Consider the following 19,802-nt stretch of genomic DNA (forward strand, 5'->3'; position numbering starts at 1 on the left):
ATCGATGAATGGATGAACAGGTCTGTCAGGTCATCAGACAGATAAATGGCAGTGTTGATACAATCAGAATCATGTTCATTTAATACCACAAAAAGGATAGAGGCCACAGAAGTGCCTTCAAAATGTAAATACTGACACTATCGGTGTCGTGATAGCACTTGAAATTCTGGCACTTGTAATTCCACTGAAATACACTCAGCCACTTTTTTTGTCAGATATGCCTACCGTATGTCTTCCTGTACAATTACTGACTGTAAGCATTCTGGTGCTATGTACAATTTATCAGCCTTCCTCCCCTCCTGTCCATCTCTAAGGCTATATACCACCATATGAACACCTCAGTTCAGTTTGATATACAGTGATCAGAAATGGTGGAAAGGTTTATGTAAAGGTTACATAAAAATATAACAAGTTCTAGATATGTTCTATTTCTCAAGCAGCACCTGGTGTCATTATAAAAGAAGTTGTTTGGGAAGAGTTCGCACAACTAGTAGCAATCATTGTGATAGTGAAATAGCTTCCTAAAGTTACACAGCCATAGCAAAGACCTTAAACATCGTTGTTGGGACATTTGGGTTGATAAGTGGAAGTGCAAGTGGAAGTTTCATGGAAGCACAACTAATCATCCATGAACAGATGTACCATGCCAGATGTCACAATGGGCTCTCAGACTAATACAGAAGGTAAGAGATAAGCTTGCACCTTTATAGTGTTAGGCATGTTGTGTAAATCAAATGGTGCTAACCCCCCCAAAATCCATTTTAATTCCAGCTTGTAATGTGACAAAACAGGACAAACACCAAGGGGTATGAATACTTTTGCAAGATACTGTATATTTGTATGTGAATGAATGAATGAGTGATAGATAGATAGATAGATAGATAGATAGATAGATAGATAGATAGATAGATAGATAGATAGATAGATAGATAGATAGATAGATAGATAGATAGATAGATAAAGCCAATATATAACATTTGTACTGTGCTAATGTGCCATTGGTGGTCAAGTAATGCAACCTAGCAACTTAAATGATAAGTGTTACCAGGCAAAACAAACCTCGCCTGGCCTTTCCAGTGACCTTGACCTTCACCTTGACCTGATTACCCCCAAAATTTATTCAGGTAATCTATGGACCATTGCCCACCTACCCTGAAAATCTGAAGTCAATCAGTGCAACCATCTAGACACTATTGTTAACAGACAGACACACAAACAAACCGCACTGATTACAATGCCTTGCCCCGCTTACTCCATCGTGGGCGAGGTAAAAATTGGCTTATCCATTGAGAGGATGGGGGTTATTTTTGTTTTGTTTTTACAAATGATATTGTACTGAGAGAGAAAGAGCAAGGTTACTGACATTCCACTTTTTTCATACCAAACCCAGAAGTGTCAAGTCAAGTCAAGTTTATTTGTATAGCGCTTTTAACAATAAACATTGTCGCAAAGCAGCTTTACAGAATTTGAACGACTTAAAATATGAGCCAATTTTATCCCCAATCTATCCCCAACGAGCACGCCTGTGGCGATGGTGGCAAGGAAAAACTCCCTCAGATGACATGAGGAAGAAACCTCGAGAGGAACCAGACTCAAAAGGGAACCCATCCTCATTTGGGCAACAACAGACAACATGACTATAACATTAACAGTCCTAACAAAGTCAGCTTCGTTGATGCTATAAACCCCCCACCAACGGAAACCCAAGTGCAAAACCGTTCACGACAACCGCAGTCCCAAAGTCAGCAAGTCAACTGCAGTCCTAAAGTCAGCAAGTCAACTGCAGTCCCCAGCCACAAAAACACCACTGCAAGAGTCCAGAGCGTCCTCCAGGCGAGACCCCCAACTGTCCACATGGGGCCACCCTCCACGGGAGCGATGCAATGAGACTCCAACCAGACACAGGGCACCAGGATGGACCAGGCAGGTCCGAGGAGCAGAAGAGGCCAGCATCTTGATCCCAGGACCGACATGTAACTCAGAGAGACAGACTGGGGGGAAGAGAGAGAAAACACAGTGATAATAAACCTAGTATTAAATAATCATTTATTCTTCTTAACCTGCCTCTTCCCATAAAAACATTAAACCCAAATCCTGTAATCGAACCAACCCACTTTCACTCACACAGCCCAGCTCTGAATGTAGTGTTGCACAACCCCGATTCCAAAAAAGTTGGGACAAAGTACAAATTGTAAATAAAAACGAAATGCAATGATGTGGAAGTTTCAAAATTCCATATTTTATTCAGAATACAACATAGATGACATATTAAATGTTTAAACTGAGAAAATGTATCATTTAAAGAGAAAAATTAGGTGATTTTAAATTTCATGACAACAACACATCTCAAAAAAGTTGGGACAAGGCCATGTTTACCACTGTGAGACATCCCCTTTTCTCTTTACAACAGTCTGTGAACATCTGGGGACTGAGGAGACAAGTTGCTCAAGTTTAGGGATAGGAATGTTAACCCATTCTTGTCTAATGTAGGATTCTAGTTGCTCAACTGTCTTAGGTCTTTTTTTGTCGTATCTTCCGTTTTATGATGCGCCAAATGTTTTCTATGGGTGAAAGATCTGGACTGCAGGCTGGCCAGTTCAGTACCCGGACCCTTCTTCTATGCAGCCATGATGCTGTAATTGATGCAGTATGTGGTTTGGCATTGTCATGTTGGAAAATGCAAGATCTTCCCTGAAAGAGACGTCGTCTGGATGGGAGCATATGTTGCTTTAGAACCTGGATATACCTTTCAGCATTGATGGTGTCTTTCCAGATGTGTAAGCTGTGCATGCCACACGCACTAATGCAACCCCATACCATCAGAGATGCAGGCTTCTGAACTGAGCGCTGATAACAACTTGGGTCGTCCTTCTCCTCTTTAGTCCGAATGACACGGCGTCCCTGATTTCCATAAATAACTTCAAATTTTGATTCGTCTGACCACAGAACAGTTTTCCACTTTGCCACAGTCCATTTTAAATGAGCCTTGGCCCAGAGAAGACGTCTGCGCTTCTGGATCATGTTTAGATACGGCTTCTTCTTTGAACTATAGAGTTTTACCTGGCAACGGCGGATGGCACAGTGAATTTTGTTCACAGATAATGTTCTCTGGAAATATTCCTGAGCCCATTTTGTGATTTCCAATACAGAAGCATGCCTGTATGTGATGCAGTGCCGTCTAAGGGCCCGAAGATCATGGGCACCCAGTATGGTTTTCCGGCCTTGACCCTTACGCACAGAGATTCTTCCAGATTCTCTGAATCTTTTGATGATATTATGCACTGTAGATGATGATATGTTCAAACTCTTTGCAATTTTACACTGTCGACCTCCTTTCTGATATTGCTCCACTATTTGTCGGCGCAGAATTAGGGGGATTGGTGATCCTCTTCCCATCTTTACTTCTGAGAGCCGCTGCCACTCCAAGATGCTCTTTTTATACCCAGTCATGTTAATGACCTATTGCCAATTGACCTAATGAGTTGCAATTTGGTCCTCCAGCTGTTCCTTTTTTGTACCTTTAACTTTTCCAGCCTTTTATTGCCCCGTCCCAACTTTTTTGAGACGTGTTGCTGTCATAAAATTTCAAATGAGCTGATATTTGGCATGAAATTTCAAAATGTCTCACTTTCGACATTTGATATGTTGTCTATGTTCTATTGTGAATACAATATCAGTTTTTGAGATTTGTAAATGATTGCATTCCGTTTTTATTTACAATTTCTACTTTGTCCCAACTTTTTTGGAATCGGGGTTGTATAACCATAGCCCTTTTATATAACACATATGGCTATTGGTGTGCTCTGTAGAGCCTCCTTGTTATCCTTGTTTAACATCTCTCTTTCTGATCGTACGATATGCCAAAACTTGCAGGTTTTCAAGTGCACAGCTTTCAGAGAATGCCAGCTAAGAATCTGTGTGCTAATCTTCAGCAAGTGTGTATGTGCTTAAATAGCTTGTACAGTCTCATATCCAGTATTATCAGTGCTTGCAGTCTCCCATATATTATTTTTTACTCTGTGTGTGTGTATATGTGTGTGCATGTAACCTTTCCTTGGTGAACCTAGAGCAGGTTTGGGCAGTTCTTAAGTTTACCTGCCTTCCTGAATAGCTCCACCCCTTACCATCAGACTTCCTGTGTCAGGTGTGTGTGTGTGTGTAAACTGAGCGCCAGTACAGGCAGACTGAGAGGTTAAGCTGCTCCATGCTCTCCTAGAACACGCTCCTCCTGATGGTCCTACACACACATTCCCCTGTGACACCACAGATTCTACAAATCACCAAATCGCCTATGGATTCTACATGTTTCCAAATACTGAGAAGAGTTGAAAAGAGGATGTGACAGTTGAGACGAGTCTCCTTCTGTCTCTCTGTTCTCTCGAGCTCTCCTGATCTGTCTCTCTGGAGCAGTACTGAACTCTAGGATTACCTGTGCAAGGAAAACATTTGGGACACTGCAGGAGGAGAAGGAGCCTTAAATCCCAGTAAGTCTACTGAATTTGCTACACTTTCATGTCCTCTGACCACTAATCAATCACTTTTTAACTAAGATGGGTAAAGGTGGCTTTTTTTTCAACTGCACCTACAAGCTGAAAGTGAAACCTGGAACCGTAAGTCTACATGAACAAAGTTAAACCATATCAATGTAATGCTTGGTGGGTGGGTGTTTTGTTCATAGATTCTACTAACTGCCTTCGTAATCTCCATCGTTTAACGTTCTTTTTGTTGTTGTCGTTATTGTTGTTGTTGTTTTTATTTTACTTATATCTATAATGTAGTCGTATAAGTGTCACATCAAAATTAATTAAAAGAAACTTACTTTCAGCACATAGGGTGGAAACTAAGACATGTACTCCAGTTGTAGGCCACTGTTAACAAATCCTTCAAGTCTAATCTATCTGACATTAGGATGGCGATCCCAATAGAAAGGAAGTAGGAAGGCAGGGGAAAAAAATTAAAAGGGCAAAGGAGAGAGATAGCACAAATGGAGAGTGTGTTGTCTATGTCAGGGCACTTATGTAACTTTTCATATGGATATAAAATGTCTACGCATCCCACTTAGAAAAATGAAACGTCACATCTTAGTCTTCCTTTAATGTGAAATAGAAATCAACAAAATTCAAGTGAAAAACAAAACAAGCAATGGGAAAAGCCTACAGTGATTTGGTTGTATAAGTGTGCACTCCCTTAACTAACACTGTTCAAGCACCTTTTGCTTGAAATACAGAACTCAGTCTTTTTGGGTAAGAGACTACCAACTTAGCACATCTTGATTTGGAAATTTTATCACACTCTTCCATGTAAAAATGCTCCAGGTCTATCTACCTATCGAATTGTGAGCTGATCTCCTGTACACAGCCTTCTTCAAGTCATTCCACTGGCTTTCGATAGGATTTACTGTAGATCTGGGCTCTGATTGGGCCATTCGTAAATGTTTATCGTCTTCTGAAGTCGTTGCTTTCTCGACTTGGATTTGTGCTTTGGGTCATTATTATGCTGGAAGGTGAAATTTTCAGGTCAAATTTTCTTCATCTTCAGCCATCTAACAGACACCTGCAGGTTTTTATGGTGATATAGATTGGAATTTCGAGCTATCCGTGATTCTTGACTAGAGCCCCAGTCACAGCTGAAGAGAAGCAGCTCCATAGCATTATATTTCCACTACCATGCTTCACCATAGGTCTGATGATCTTTGTGTGAAGTTTCTAGAATTATGTCCAGGAAATTCTACCTTAGTCTCAAAAGACCATAACAGATTTTGCCACATGATTTTGGGGTGATTTACACTTGGGCTTCCGCATGCCACTTGGAGACAGTGACCAGATATTTGTTGTCATAGCTCTTTTGGCAGCCACCCTGATACGTTTCTTCTTGTCTTGCTGTCAATTTTAGAGGAACATCCTGTTCTTAATGATGTCACTGTGACGCCCCATTTTCTCCAGTTGTTGATGATGGCCTTCATCATCTAATGTTTTGGAAATTCTTTTGTACCCTTCTCCTGAACAATACCTTTCAATAATGAGATCCATTACATTACATTAATGGCATTTAGCAGATGCTCTTATCCAGAGCATACCCAGAGCAGCCTGGGGAGCAGTTAGGGGTTAGGTGCCTTGCTCAAGGGCACGTCAGCCATTCCTGCTGGTCCAGGGACTCAAACTGGCAACCTTTTGGTCCCAAAGCTGCTTCTCGAACCATTAGGCCATGGCTTCCCATCCATACATGCTGTGTAAGCTGTTTGGATTCAGCAGTTGAAAGAAACCAAGAAAATCCTACAGAAACAGCTAATCTTTATTTGGGGTGAGTCACAATCAATTCAGTGATGACAGGTGCATGTGGTTCATTCTGAGCACAGTCTTGTGCCATATTATACACTCACCGGCTACTTTATTCGGTATATCCATACACCTGCTGTTTTATGCAGTTATCTAGTCAGCCAATCCCTTGACATCAGCACAATGCCTATAATCATACAGATACAAATCAAGAGCTTCAGTTAATGTTCACTTCAAACATCAGAATGGGAAAAATTGTGATCTCTGTGACTTTCACTGTGGCATGGGTGTTGGTGCCAGATGGACTGGTTTGAGTATTTCAGAAACTGCTCATCTCCTGGAGTTTTCACACACAACAGTCTCTAGAGTTTACACAGAATGGTGTGAAAAACAAAAAAACACTGAGTGAGTGACAGTTCTGTGGGTGGAAACAAACGCCTTATTGATAAGAGAGTGCAGAGGAAAATGGCCAGATTGGTTCGAGCTGCCAGGAAGGATATAGTAACTTATATAATCACTCTTCCTAACCGTGGTGACCAGAAAAGCATCTCAGCATGCAACAGCAGAAGGCAACACTGGGTTCCACTCCTGCAGCCAAGAACAGGAATCTTAGAATCGAGAACAAGTTCCTATTAAAGTGGCCGGTGAGTATAAAAGGGTGTACACACTTCAGCAAACAGGTTATTGTAAGTTTTATTATTTTCCTTTTTTCTCCCATAAAATGTTATATGATTAAAGCTGGGTTTTCTCCTCTTGTAATAGCCATTCGGATCTCCAAAATCTGATACTTAGCAGAGGATTATGACTGTATCCACCGCAATAGTGTTTAATCAAATGTGAAAAATGTGCTTCCATTTCAAGTTTGTGAAATATTCCTTTGTCCACTCATCTAAAAAAACATCTCATGCGAGCATATAAACTTCTTTGTGATATTTGAGAGTTTGGGGGGTTTTTGAAATTCATGTTTCCATTACTCATTTTTTTAGTTTGCAAATTCAAACTATGCATTAATCAGGTTAAAGGAAAGCTGGCTACAGACACACTTTCATGATTTTTTTAATGCATTCTGTTCATCTGTTGGGTGTATGTGGGTATGAGCTTCACATGTTCTCCCTGCGTCCATGTGGGTTTTCTTCTGGGTTCTCCAGTTTCCTTCCACCTCCCAAATACATGCCAGTAGGTGGATTGGCTACAAGCCCAAATCAGAAAAAGTTGGGCGCGTATGGAAAATGCAAACTGAAAAAGAAAGCAGTGATTTGTAAATTTACTTTGACTTGTATTTCATTGCAGACAGAATAAACCCAAGATATTTCATGTTTTATCTGGTCAACTTCATTTCATTTGTTAAAATATTCCTGTGTTTCAGACCTGCAATACATTCCAAAAAAACTTAGGATGGGGCAATTTGGGGCTAGTAATGAGATAAAACAATAAAATAATGATGTGATTTGAAACAGGTGATTGTCAACAGGTGACTGTAATCATGATTTGGTACAATATCCATATCCAGGAAAGGCCTAGACTTTGAGGAGTAAAAATGGGCCGAGGATCTCTAGTTCATCAACAAATGCATGATAAATTTATTGAAATGTTTCAAAACAATGTTCCTCAAAGAAAGATGGGAAGGGATTTGGATATTTCATTCTATACAATGCATAATATCATTAAACAATTTGAGGAATTTTGGTGCATAAATGGCAAGGGCACAAGCCTAAGCTGAACACCCGTGATCTCCAATTCCTTAGATGGCACTGCATCAAGAATCATCATTCATCTATAGCTGATATAACCACATGGGCTCGGGATTACTTTGGCAAACCTTTGTTAAGCACTACAATATGGAGTTACATCCACAAACACCAGTTAAAACTTTACTGTGCAAGAAGGAAGCCTTATGTTAACTGTGTCCAGAAGCACCATCGACTTCTCGGAGCTCGGAGGCATCTGGGATCAGTGTATTGTGGTCAGATGAATTAGTATTCCAGGTCATTTTTGGAAGAAATGGACACTGTGTGCTGTGGACCAAAGACAAAAAGGACCATTCAGACTGTTACCAGCAACAAGTCCAAAATCCAGGGTCTTTCATGGTATGGGGTTGTGTCAATGCCCTTGGCAAAGGTAACTTACACTTCTGTGATGGAGCATTAATGCAGAAAAGTACATTGAGCTTTCAAGATGACATTTTCCAGGGACACCCATGCATATTTCAACAAGACAATGCCACATTCTGCACACATTACAAAGACATGGCTGTGGATGAGGAGGGTGTCTGTCCCCTCTGTCCCCAATAGAGAATGTGTGGAAAATTTTGAAATGAAAAATACAGCAATGATGACCCCGTACTGTTGTATACCTTTAGACCTGTTTTCAGGAAGAATGGGACAAAATAACACCTGAAATGCTTCATCACTTGGTGTCTTCAGTCCCTAAACATCTTTTAAGTGTTGTGAGAAGGAATGGGAACATTATAAAGTGGTAAATCCTTTACCGTACCACCCCAATTATTTTTAAATGTGTTGCAAGAATCAAAATTGAAATAAGTGTTTATTCAGGGGGAAAAACAATAAAATTTCTGAGGTAAAAACATCACATAATGTACTGTTGAATTGTTTTGAGTGCAATACAGGTCAAAGCTTATTTATAAATCATTGTGTTCAGTTCTAATTTTAGTTTGAACATACTGTCCCAACTTTTTTCTGATTTGGGGTTGTATGATGAACCGCACCGAGGTATGTTTGAATGTGTGTACTTGGTGTCCTGTGATGGGCTGGCATCCCATCCAGCATATATACCCAGAATAAATTGAAAGTGAGTGAGTGAGCATTACAAAACTGGGGTGATGAGTGATGAATTTTCAGTGCTCATTCTTGTGGGAGAGTAAATATTTAATCCTCCTCTTGATGAAACTTAAGTTCTACCAAAGTGAGAGTGTGAAAGTCTTTTCATATTGATTTAGGCATCAAAAGTAGAGGAACATTTTTAAAACCCGTTTCCTTCCCTGGGCGGCACGGTGGTGTAGTGGTTAGCACTGTCGCCTCACAGCAAGAAGGTTCTGGGTTCGAGCCCCGTCGCCGGCGAGGGCCTTTCTGTGCGGAGTTTGCATGTTCTCCCCGTGTCCGCGTGGGTTTCCTCTGGGTGCTCCGGTTTCCCCCACAGTCCAAAGACATGCAGGTTAGGTTAACTGGTGACTCTAAATTGACCGTAGGTGTGAGTGTGAATGGTTGTCTGTGTCTCTGTGTCAGCCCTGTGATGACCTGGCGACTTGTCCAGGGTGTACCCCGCCTCTTGCCCGTAGTCAGCTGGGATAGGCTCCAGCTTGCCTGCGACCCTGCACAAGATAAGAAGTTACGGATAATGGATGGATGGATTTCCTTCCCATGATTCACCACAATCAGTTTGTACCTGGCAGCTAAAGCAGTCATAATACCGGTTCTTCTGCTTTGTTTTGGGTTGTTAGTTTTGTTTACTTTTCATAACTGTATATAGCACTTACAAATAATTTATGGTTCTCACATGATAATCCATTCTATTTATCCAGACCCATTAAAAGCCTGTGGGATTTTTCTCCCCAGAAACCCAAAATATTTCAATTTTAAATGATGAATATTATTTCCTGTAAAATTCACTTTTAGTATTGTAGATTTAGTATTGGGAGACTTGGATAGTTTCCTAGGGTATGGTAATATCGCATTGAAATTTAGGCAAATAGCTTGCACACAAAATGCAAACTGAGGCAGACAATGTAGTTCATGATTTCTGCTATTACAATCATAAACAATGCCAACAAAATGTTTTGTTTAAAAATGTTTTTTTCTTTTCAGAATGGGAAAATGTTTCAACTATGGAAAGTGAGGAAATGTGATGGAAAATTTTTGATTATGGAGATTGCGTAATTCCTGGGATTATATTCCTTCACTTGTATCTGTAATGATTTAAAGAATGCACTGGAAAATTACCTTACTGGTGTGTGTGTGTGTGTGTGTGTGTGTGTGCGTGCGCCTTTATTCTTCTTGGGCATAAACTGAACAATGGTGTAGGGCGTGTCTGAGTGCATGTCACGACTGGCTCTTTATATGAAATTCTCTCTCTCTCATTCTATTTTTTCTCTCTTTCATTCTATTGGGTTATTGTAGCTTAATGTCCAGCTCATTAGTAACCACAAATTCCATGCTTAGGACATAATTTTTTTCACACCACACAACTGTAATTCTTCATCTGTAACATGCGGTCATATGGTCAATCGGGGCACACCAGATCTCCTTATCAATACCCACAATGCCTTGCTGTTTCCTGGCCTGCTGTGTGGAATCAGAGCTACTGAATGTTCGTCTTTGTTTTCCTTAAATTAAAACTTCAGCAAAGTTTTACACTAAGTTTTTCACCAAAGATCTACAGTAGGTGTGTGTATGATCATGATCATATTTGCATATTGCATGTTTTTGATTAAATATTTCAGATAATGTGAATGAAAAGTACTATGAGTATCTGACAGTCAAAAATAATTCATTTATTCATTTAAAAGTTGAAATGTCAATCAATGTGTTTAGCTCTTTCACATTTTAATACCTGCTTTCAGGAATCGGTTTGGTTTTACTAGGAAAACATTAATGGAGCCGTGTGTGTGTGTCCCCCCCAAGGGATGGAGGGAGACAGCATGTGAAATAGAAGTAAATCAGTAAATTGCTTTAAAATACATGTGCAAAGTTGAGACGAATGTGTTTAAAGCCTCTGCAATAGACAATAAGCACCTTGATATATGAGCTTTCAAAGAAGCATGCAGTGACTCAGAGAAGAGATCCAAAAATCACAGAAATCCTGTAGATGAGAACATATGAGTAAAACAATAACAGTATTTGGAAGTCAAAGAGCACAGATGGGGAAGGAAAAAAAACATTGTGAGCTTTTCAAAATGGAATTTACAGACAGACTGTTGGTGAGAAATCACTTAACCCTCTATGGGTTCTATGCTCATTACATTTTTGGGATTTCAGAGTTTGTTGGACAATAATGGGAAATATTAATGTTTTCCTGTTTTTGAAATGTCAATCTGCATAGCCAACTTGTACCCCATTCCTACTCACAGTGAAAAGTGTATATTTTCTGTTATTATGCTGAAACAACAACAACAACATTATTATTATTATTATTATTATTATTATTATTATTGGGTGGCACGGTGGTGTAGTGGTTAGCGCTGTCGCCTCACAACAAGAAGGTCCGGGTTCGAGCCCCGTGGCCGGTGAGGGCCTTTCTGCACAGAGTTTGCATGTTCTCCCCGTGTCCGCGTGGGTGTGCTCCGGTTTCCCCCACAGTCCAAAGACATGCAGGTTAGGTTAACTGGTGACTCTAAATTGACCGTAGGTGTGAATGGTTGTCTGTGTCTATGTGTCAGCCCTGTGATGACCTGGCGACTTGTCCAGGGTGTACCCTGCCTCTCGCCCGTAGTCAGCTGGGATAGGCTCCAGCTTGCCTGCGACCCTGTAGAACAGGATAAAGCGGCTAGAGATAATGAGATGAGATGAGATTATTATTATTATTATTATTATTAAGTTCAATTTTGGGCGGCACGGTGGTGTAATGGTTAGCACTGTCGCCTCACAGCAAGAAGTTTCTGGGTTCGAGCCCAGTGGCCAACGGGGGCCTTTCTGTGTGGAGTTTGCATGTTCTTCCCGTGTCCGCGTGGGTTTCTTCTGGGTGCTCCGGTTTCCCTCACAGTCCAAAGACATGCAGGTTAGGTTAACTGGTGACTCTAAATTGACCGTAGGTGTGAATGTGAGTGTGAATGGTTGTGTGTCTCTATGTGTCAGTCCTGCGATGATCTGGCGACTTGTCCAGGGTGTACCCCGCCTCTCGCCCACAGTCAGCTGGGATAGGCTCCAACTTGCTCGTGGTTATGGATAATGAATGAATGAATGAATAGTTCCATTTATATAGCGCCTTTCTTACACCCAAGGTCGCTTTACAATTAGGGAAAGGGGGGAAAAAAAGAGTCCACCAAAAGAGGGTCAGGATGTCATTCCAATGGTGTAGCTACCCACAGTCCCACCAAAAGGTGCACGAAGATAAATCCCACACCACCTGCACAACCACCGTGCCACCACCAGGCAACATCGCTCGGAACACCACACCAAGCACAGAAGTGCCGCTGCACAGAGCACTGGACAACCCCGATTTTAAAAAAGCAACAAGCTCACTGCAGTCCATAGCGAGGAGCACAGGCATCACCCATGCCAGACCAAGGCCTGAAGAGAACCGATGCTCAAAACTGGGTCCGTAGCTACGCCACAACCGGCAGACAAAACGTTAAAAAAAAATCTAACTATACAAACACAAAAAGAAATATAAAAAGCTCCAGTGAGAAGCGGCAGCCAAAATGCGCCCAGCGTACTCTTAACCGGAAACGGAAATTATTCACTGTAAATGGTGAAACGGAAATGGTGTCCTGTGGGAATGGGAGCAAAACAGCAAAGTCGAAACATTAATCTACTCTTTTTCGATCTAGTAACATTTATGAAACTCTATCATTACAGCTCCAGCGGGAATCAGAACTGTCAGATTTATGTGTTGTGACATTGCTGGTGGTGACATAAATGATGATGATGTGATATTGCGACGACATTGTTCCTTGTTTTGAGTATAAGTAAACATCATCAGATAGAGTGGGAGCGCCATTTCTGCAGGGAATACGTTCCAAGATCTCATACGGATAGCCAAAACCGTGGATAGGAGCGAACCATATATAAAGCTTGTTTTTCATGTACACACATACCCATGATAGAGTTTCATTTGTAAACTACGCACAATGATATCAACAATAAAACAATACTGTAGATTTAAATAAGGCAATAAGTTATGTGAATGTCTGCTCTGTCTCTCATGAATGGGATTCTGACATTTCCACTTTATATTTTTATCATACTCAAGGCATGGAGATATATGCAAGTGCAGAAACCTTTGATTTACACAGTTAGCCAAAGCAACAAGAAATAACAGGCATGAAAACATGACAGTAGAAGTGAGGAACACAATGCACATCAGCATGGAAAATAAAAACAAACGCAAGACAAACTGACAGAAGCCGAGATTTAAATAAGGCAATAAGTGGAAAAAAGTGAAAGCAGGTAAGTCATGGCGCAAATGCATTGTTTAATAATCCTGCTCTAATCATGCCTGCCACTTTACCTACTTATTCATCATCATCATCATCATCATCATCATCTTCCTTGTCCTCACTGTCACTTTCTCTCTGTAGATTTTCTACCTCCCGTGTCATCATCCATTATCCTCATCATAGTGTTATTCCTCTATAGTTCATTGTTGCCTCAGGGCAACATGCCATTTTTGTAACTTCCTAACATGCATAAATATATTTCAGATATACGCTTATTCAAAGTACATTGTTACTTACCAACAAACATGGATCACCTTTTTTTTTTTTTTTTAAATCTTGATGACAAATGCCTGGAATGTTGGGTTACTGTTGTTGTTGTTGTTGTTGTCTCTCTAGAGAAAACATGGTGCTGCAGTGCATGTGCATGTCTGCTGAAAGAAAAATCTTATTGGTTGCCAGTAGATCATATGACCAATTTTTGTGGCTACTGCCTCATAGAGGCAGGAGCCATTATGTCACTGTGTTGTAAGAATGAGTGTAACAATTGCGCACTGCGCATGTGCATACAGGTGTTCCTATTAAAATGGCTGGTGAGTGTATACAAGTCAAGTCAAGTTTATTTGTATAGCGCTTTTAACAATTAACACTGTCGCAAAGCAGCTTTACAGAATTTGAACAACTTAAAATATGAGCTAATTTTATTCCCAATCTATCCCCAACGAGCATGCCAGAGGAACCAGACTCAAAAGGGAACCCATCCCCATCCGGGCAACAACAGACAGCATGACTATAACATTAACAGTCCTAACAAAGTCAGCTTCGTTGATGCTATAAACCCCCCACCAACGGAAACCCGAGTGCAAAACCATTCACGACAACCGCAGTCCCAAAGTCAGCAAGTCAACTGCAGTCCTAAAGTCAGCAAGTCAAGTGCAGTCCCCAGCCACAAAAACACCACTGTAAGAGTCCAGAGCGTCCTCCAGGCGCGACCCCCAACTGTCCACATGGGGCCGCCCTCCACAGGAGCAATGCGATGAGACTCCAACCAGACACAGGGCACCAGGATGGATCAGGCAAGTCCGAGGAGCAGAAGAGGCCAGCATCTTGATCCCAGGACCAACATGTAACTCAGAGGGACAGTTCGGTTCACCATTCGAAATAATTGGACTATACTCAAGAAATCGTTTTCAGACATGTTTATGCTTATTACCGAGGGAAAGTGTTGTTCCTATTTTAAAATATACTCCAGGTTGTCCCCCTTTCCTCACCTTCTTCGGCCAGTGGTCCCATGTGTGATGTAGATGTGATACACTTCTGAGTTGTTACGGGAAGTTGTCAAAAAGCGTATCGAGACCACTGAGCTCTAGCGCCGGGCCTTTTCCGAGAAATAAGAGTTTCTGTCGTGGCGACAGCGTGTGTATGTCAGCCTCAGTTCAGAGGTTTCAGTTTCGAAAACTGTAAGAGGTAAGAGTAGAATAATATAAAGTACAGACACTTGGTATATTTTATTTCTGTGATTTTTAAATTGTTCATTTTTGGATTACGCTTCATTTTTGTGGCTACTGCCTCATAGAGTAAATATATATGCTATATTTACTGTATGGACATGGTATCAGAAAACAATTTTATTTATAAGCAGTAGCCACAGGGAACCTATTTTTGCATTTCTGTTGTTAGTATTAGGTTCTAGGTTTTTTTGCAACAAGCCAATTTGCTAATGGTACTTGCAGGTAACATGGTACCACAAAGGGTTAAATCCAAAAGACTCATCTGGGGATGTCATAGACAGAATAACTGAGTGTCTGACTCATGGAAAATATTATAAACATTAAACAGCAGTTTCCCAGCACTAGAACTCTGTGGCTTATATTTACCCATGTTCATACACTGTGTTGTCAAAAGTATGTGGACATCTGACAATTGCATCTATAAGTGCTTGTTGAACATTTCATTCCAAATTTAGCTCTGTTTTGCTATTATAATAACCTCCACTCTTCTGGGAAGGCTTCCCACTAGATTTTGGAGTGTGGCTGTGGGGCTGTGTGCTCATTCAGCTACAACAGCATTAGTGAGATCAGGTAGGCTACTGATGTTAGGTGAGAAGGCCTTGGGCACAATTAGCATTCCAGTTCATCCCAAAGGTGTTCAGTGGGGATGAGGTCCGAGCTCTGTTCAGGACACTCGAGATCTGCCACACCAACTTTGGGACACCATGTCTTCATGGAGCATAGGGGCATAGGGGCACTGAAACGCAGTTGGGTTTAGTTCCGGTGACGAGGAATTGTAATGCAGAGACATCCTATACAATTGTGTCCCCTACCATATGGAAGTGATGGTTAGGTCGACATACTTTTGACCATATAATGTTAGTTTGGTAGATATCTAGTTAGATTAATGAATAACTCCACTTATTGCCATAACTCCATCTAGTTAGATGAATTAATAACTATCCACTCATATTGGATAGATAGTGCTCTATCCAATATGAGTGGCATATCAAAAGATCGCATTCACCCTTCCACGCATGTTGCTCATCTGCATCAAGACAGGATTAAATAACAGGCAAGAACTGGAAGCTCTCTTACCAAGCTGTGTCCCAATATTACACAGCTTGGTCAGAGAGAATGTGTTAAAAAAAAGAAAAAAAGTGTAAAGAGTGTGTGCCAAATAGCATGCAAACACTCAAGTAGTTTATCCAAGGCAATCATGGTGCATATTGCTGGATTGATTGAGCACATTAATAATCGAGTACAATAATCATATTGAGGCAATTGGAGTGCAGAGCATGTTAGATTTCCTAATATCCCCCTGCTGGTGCTCGTCATTGACGAATATAATCCATCACTGACGAAGAGAAAATTATTAGCAGTCGTCAGAGTGATGAATGTATTTGTCATATTTATCATGTCATCTTTTATAGAAATCCCTCCACAAATCCCTCCGTTTGCTAAAATCCAACCGCAGTGAAGAGACGGTGGGAAGCCAGAGTGTAAACAATGAGCACGCTCTTGTCACCAATAAAAACTGAGCGCCAAACTTTTGACCAATCGCAGTGCAAATTAATCAGCCTGGTGTGGTGGTGTAATTATCTCTGTGTGAACCAAACAATGGTGCAGTCTAAACTGATGAAGTTTTTTGGGCTTCTTCAAGCACTGAAGATGATTTAAGGGCCGAAACAGGCCCGGGGAGGCACACTCAGAGCCCCAACCGTCCCCGAGCACATTGGATAGTGTCAGTAAAAAAAAAAAACGCCAAAGTAAAAGTGCTGTTGGCCGGCAAGTGACAGAAGCACTCTATGTTTCGGGGGCATGGAGTGTTGAGTTCCCGTGGTGGACATATGATGTAAAATGTCATGTTATTCTGTGTTTGACTCGTAAATTGACGGCAAATTCAGATTCCTTCACTGTTGGTTGGTCGAAGACTCTTCTCGACTGTTCAGTTGTAAATCAAGTTTTGTGTTGAAGTGAAGGCTAAAGGGAGTCCTAATCTCTCTTTTGAATAATTCCCTGCTAAAATACGCTTAAGTAAGCTCAAACTAAAGAGCTTTATTTTAGCTTGATGGTGCACAGGGTGCCCAAAATCAAGTCGTTCTTATCAGAGGCTGGAGTGGAGCCTAAATTTTATATGTAATGGAGAGGCCTGGCTGTATCTGGACAAATATTTGAATTCTGCCAGTTTGGTTGGTATAAGCCTGTATTAAGTCCACTTTGACAAGTCAGTGACTAAGAAAAAATGCAGACTAAGTGAAGAAAAAGTGAAGAATATTTCTTTGACTTGATTTTTCAAGGAAAAACGTGGAGAATATTTTTCCGAACCCAGGCGGAACCCTGCTCAAATATGGGTATAACATACCTTCCATATATATGTCAGCATTTCATTGTCAACTCTTTAGTTCTCTATTTCCTTCTTTCACTCCCATCCCTCTCTGCTTCTCATTCAGCCCAGGACCATTAGGTAACTAGTACTGATATTTCTTGTTGCTAGTGGAAAAATAAGTTTAAGTGCAGTTTAATACTATTTATTCTGCCAAGTACAGAGAATTTTTTTAAAAGCAATTTGTGTTGGCTTTTGACAAAACTGCATCTGTCTTGGTGCAGCTCAACATTTTTCTCAATCCCTATTGGCACCAACTTTATAAATGATATTCTCTGTTTCTCTTTCTCTTCTAAAGGTCCTAGTAAAAGCTGGCCAAGCAAAAGTCTCCATTTACGGTACATTCACCCAATCACAACTTGCAAGCTCCATTCACCCCCTCACCCTCACCCCCACCCCCAATCACCTGCCATATTTAACCCGTGATGGAAACAGTGGAAGCAGATTACATTCAGATAGCAGTTGGTGATGCCATAATAGAAGAGGAAGAAGTGGCAGTCGCCATGGCTATCAGTAATGCAACAGAAGTGGGGCGAGAAGACGGAGGTGCCATGGCAATTAGTGATGCTCTGTTTGACCAGTCGGCAGAAGAAGAAGGTGCCACAGTGATGCCAATTGGTGATCCTGTAGAAGTGCTCATTAGTGGTGCCACAGTGACACAAATGAATGGTGCCTCAGAGATGCCATTCGATGGTGCTACAATGATGCCAAGCAGTGGTGCTACACCAATACTAACTGATGGTGCTACAGCAATGCCAGTTGATGGTGATATGGAATTGCCAACGAATAGTGCCATAGCAACACCAACCATCGATACTACAGCCATGCCAGCTGATGTTGCCACAACAATGCCAATTGATGGTGACCTGGAATTGTCAACCAATAGTGCCACAGCAACACCAACCACTGGTGCAATGGCCATGCCAACCGAAGGTGCCACAGCAATGATGTTCAGTATTGCCATGGACTGTGAACCCGTTGCCACTAATGTGGATCTGTGCAAAGCCTGCGGGCAGCGTCACTTGTTGGATGAGAACCATGAGTACAACTACAAAGAGGAAGTGGATGATGAGCTCATGTGCCACATCTGCCTACAGCCCCTAATCTCCCCATTGGACACACCATGTGGACATACATACTGCCAGGAGTGTCTGACCAACTTCCTAGTCGAGAGTGATTTCTGCCCAGTGGACCGTGTGCCCATCCTGCTGCAGAACTGTCGCAAGTCCAATGTGCTGGTGCACAAGCTGCTGGACAAACTCATTGTGTCTTGCCCATTTAAGGAGCACTGTTCTGAGACCATGTCAAGGGCAGATCTGCAGGGGCATCTCTTGAACAGGTGAGTGCTCCGAAACAAAAGCGAATATTCATACTTTGAAGTAACAAAAAAAATCTCACCACTTCATTACCATGTTTAAAAGTTAATGGACTCTTTCTGGTCTCAGTTGTGTTTGTGTTGTTGTTCGCTTGCGCTTTGCCCCAGGGCCTTGGATACAATTAGTTGCATTTATTTTTCTTTTGTTTCATGCATTAATGGAAACTTGGCCCTGATTTTAAATTTCACTTAAGGAAGCATGATTGACTTGTGTCTTTCTCCATCCAAATGGATCCCTCTTCATGCTTTTGCTCTTTCTGTTCATCTCTACATCCCTTCTGACCCTTGTTCTGGGTTCTGTAATTATGCCATGTTGTCACCTTGATTCTGTTTCTCTCTTCTCATTCTCTGTGGTGGCGGGCTACATCTTGATTGTCCATGGGGGTCCAAAGTTGCACATCAACACATGTTCCAGTAGTGCCTATGGATGGCAAGGCTGGGGGACCCTGCTCTGGAGACACAAGCTGGAAAAATTCTATCTATGTAAGAATGCTTCCTCTTGCATTTCCCTGTGGGGTTGGTTTTTTTTTTTTTTTTTGCCATTCAAGCATGCAGCTCTGATGCCTTCTGAAAACATTTTCCTTACAGTACAGTGTCAGTACCAGTAGTGTTGCATATAGTCATGTGATGAATGCTATGCTTGGTAGAACTAATGCATCACTTCCATTGCAATGCCTGCTTGATGTCATTGGTTTTAACTTGTGTTGAAACTTCCTATCAGTGACATTGCATGACCTGGCGACTTGTCCAGGGTGTACCCCGCCTCTCACCCATAGTCAGCTGGGATAGGCTCCAGCTTGCCTGCGACCCTGTAGGACAGGATAAGCGGCTACAGATAATGGATGGATGGATGGATGGACATTGCATGTGTACTTGTTTGGATTGACAGATTTACCCCAAATCTAATTTCATTTCAGACAGGTTTTCAGGCATGCATATTTTATATGTTTTTTTTGTTTTGTTTTTTGCATGGGACTTTGCCTGCTAAATTTCTTCATCGACCTTTTGCGATTATGCCCGTTATTGTGGCTGCTGTATGTGTTTATGAGTGGCAGCGTTTCATTTTATCAGCTCAGACTTCAAATGAACACCTGGCTGCAATGCTGGTTTATTTCCCGTGTGTATCAGATGATGTACAAATACACATTGTCGACCTGAACTTGAATCA

The 19,802-nt window shown here is 41.4% G+C and overlaps 1 protein-coding gene across 2 annotated transcripts in view; it reads left to right on the forward strand.

Moving 5' to 3' along the window:
* Positions 1-4,168: 4,168 nt before the first annotated feature.
* The window catches only part of lnx1 (ligand of numb-protein X 1), a 103,137-nt gene continuing 87,503 nt past the window's right edge, over positions 4,169-19,802 (forward strand). For both annotated transcript variants that reach the window (XM_060917392.1, XM_060917393.1), the window contains exons 1-2: positions 4,169-4,484; positions 17,558-18,598. In XM_060917392.1, coding sequence (XP_060773375.1) covers positions 17,685-18,598 — 914 coding nt within the window. In that variant the 5' untranslated portion in view covers positions 4,169-4,484; positions 17,558-17,684. The remainder of the gene's footprint in view (positions 4,485-17,557; positions 18,599-19,802) is intronic.

Source organism: Neoarius graeffei, chromosome 3 (genome assembly GCF_027579695.1).
Source record: "Neoarius graeffei isolate fNeoGra1 chromosome 3, fNeoGra1.pri, whole genome shotgun sequence".
Taxonomy (NCBI): Eukaryota; Metazoa; Chordata; class Actinopteri; order Siluriformes; family Ariidae; genus Neoarius; species Neoarius graeffei.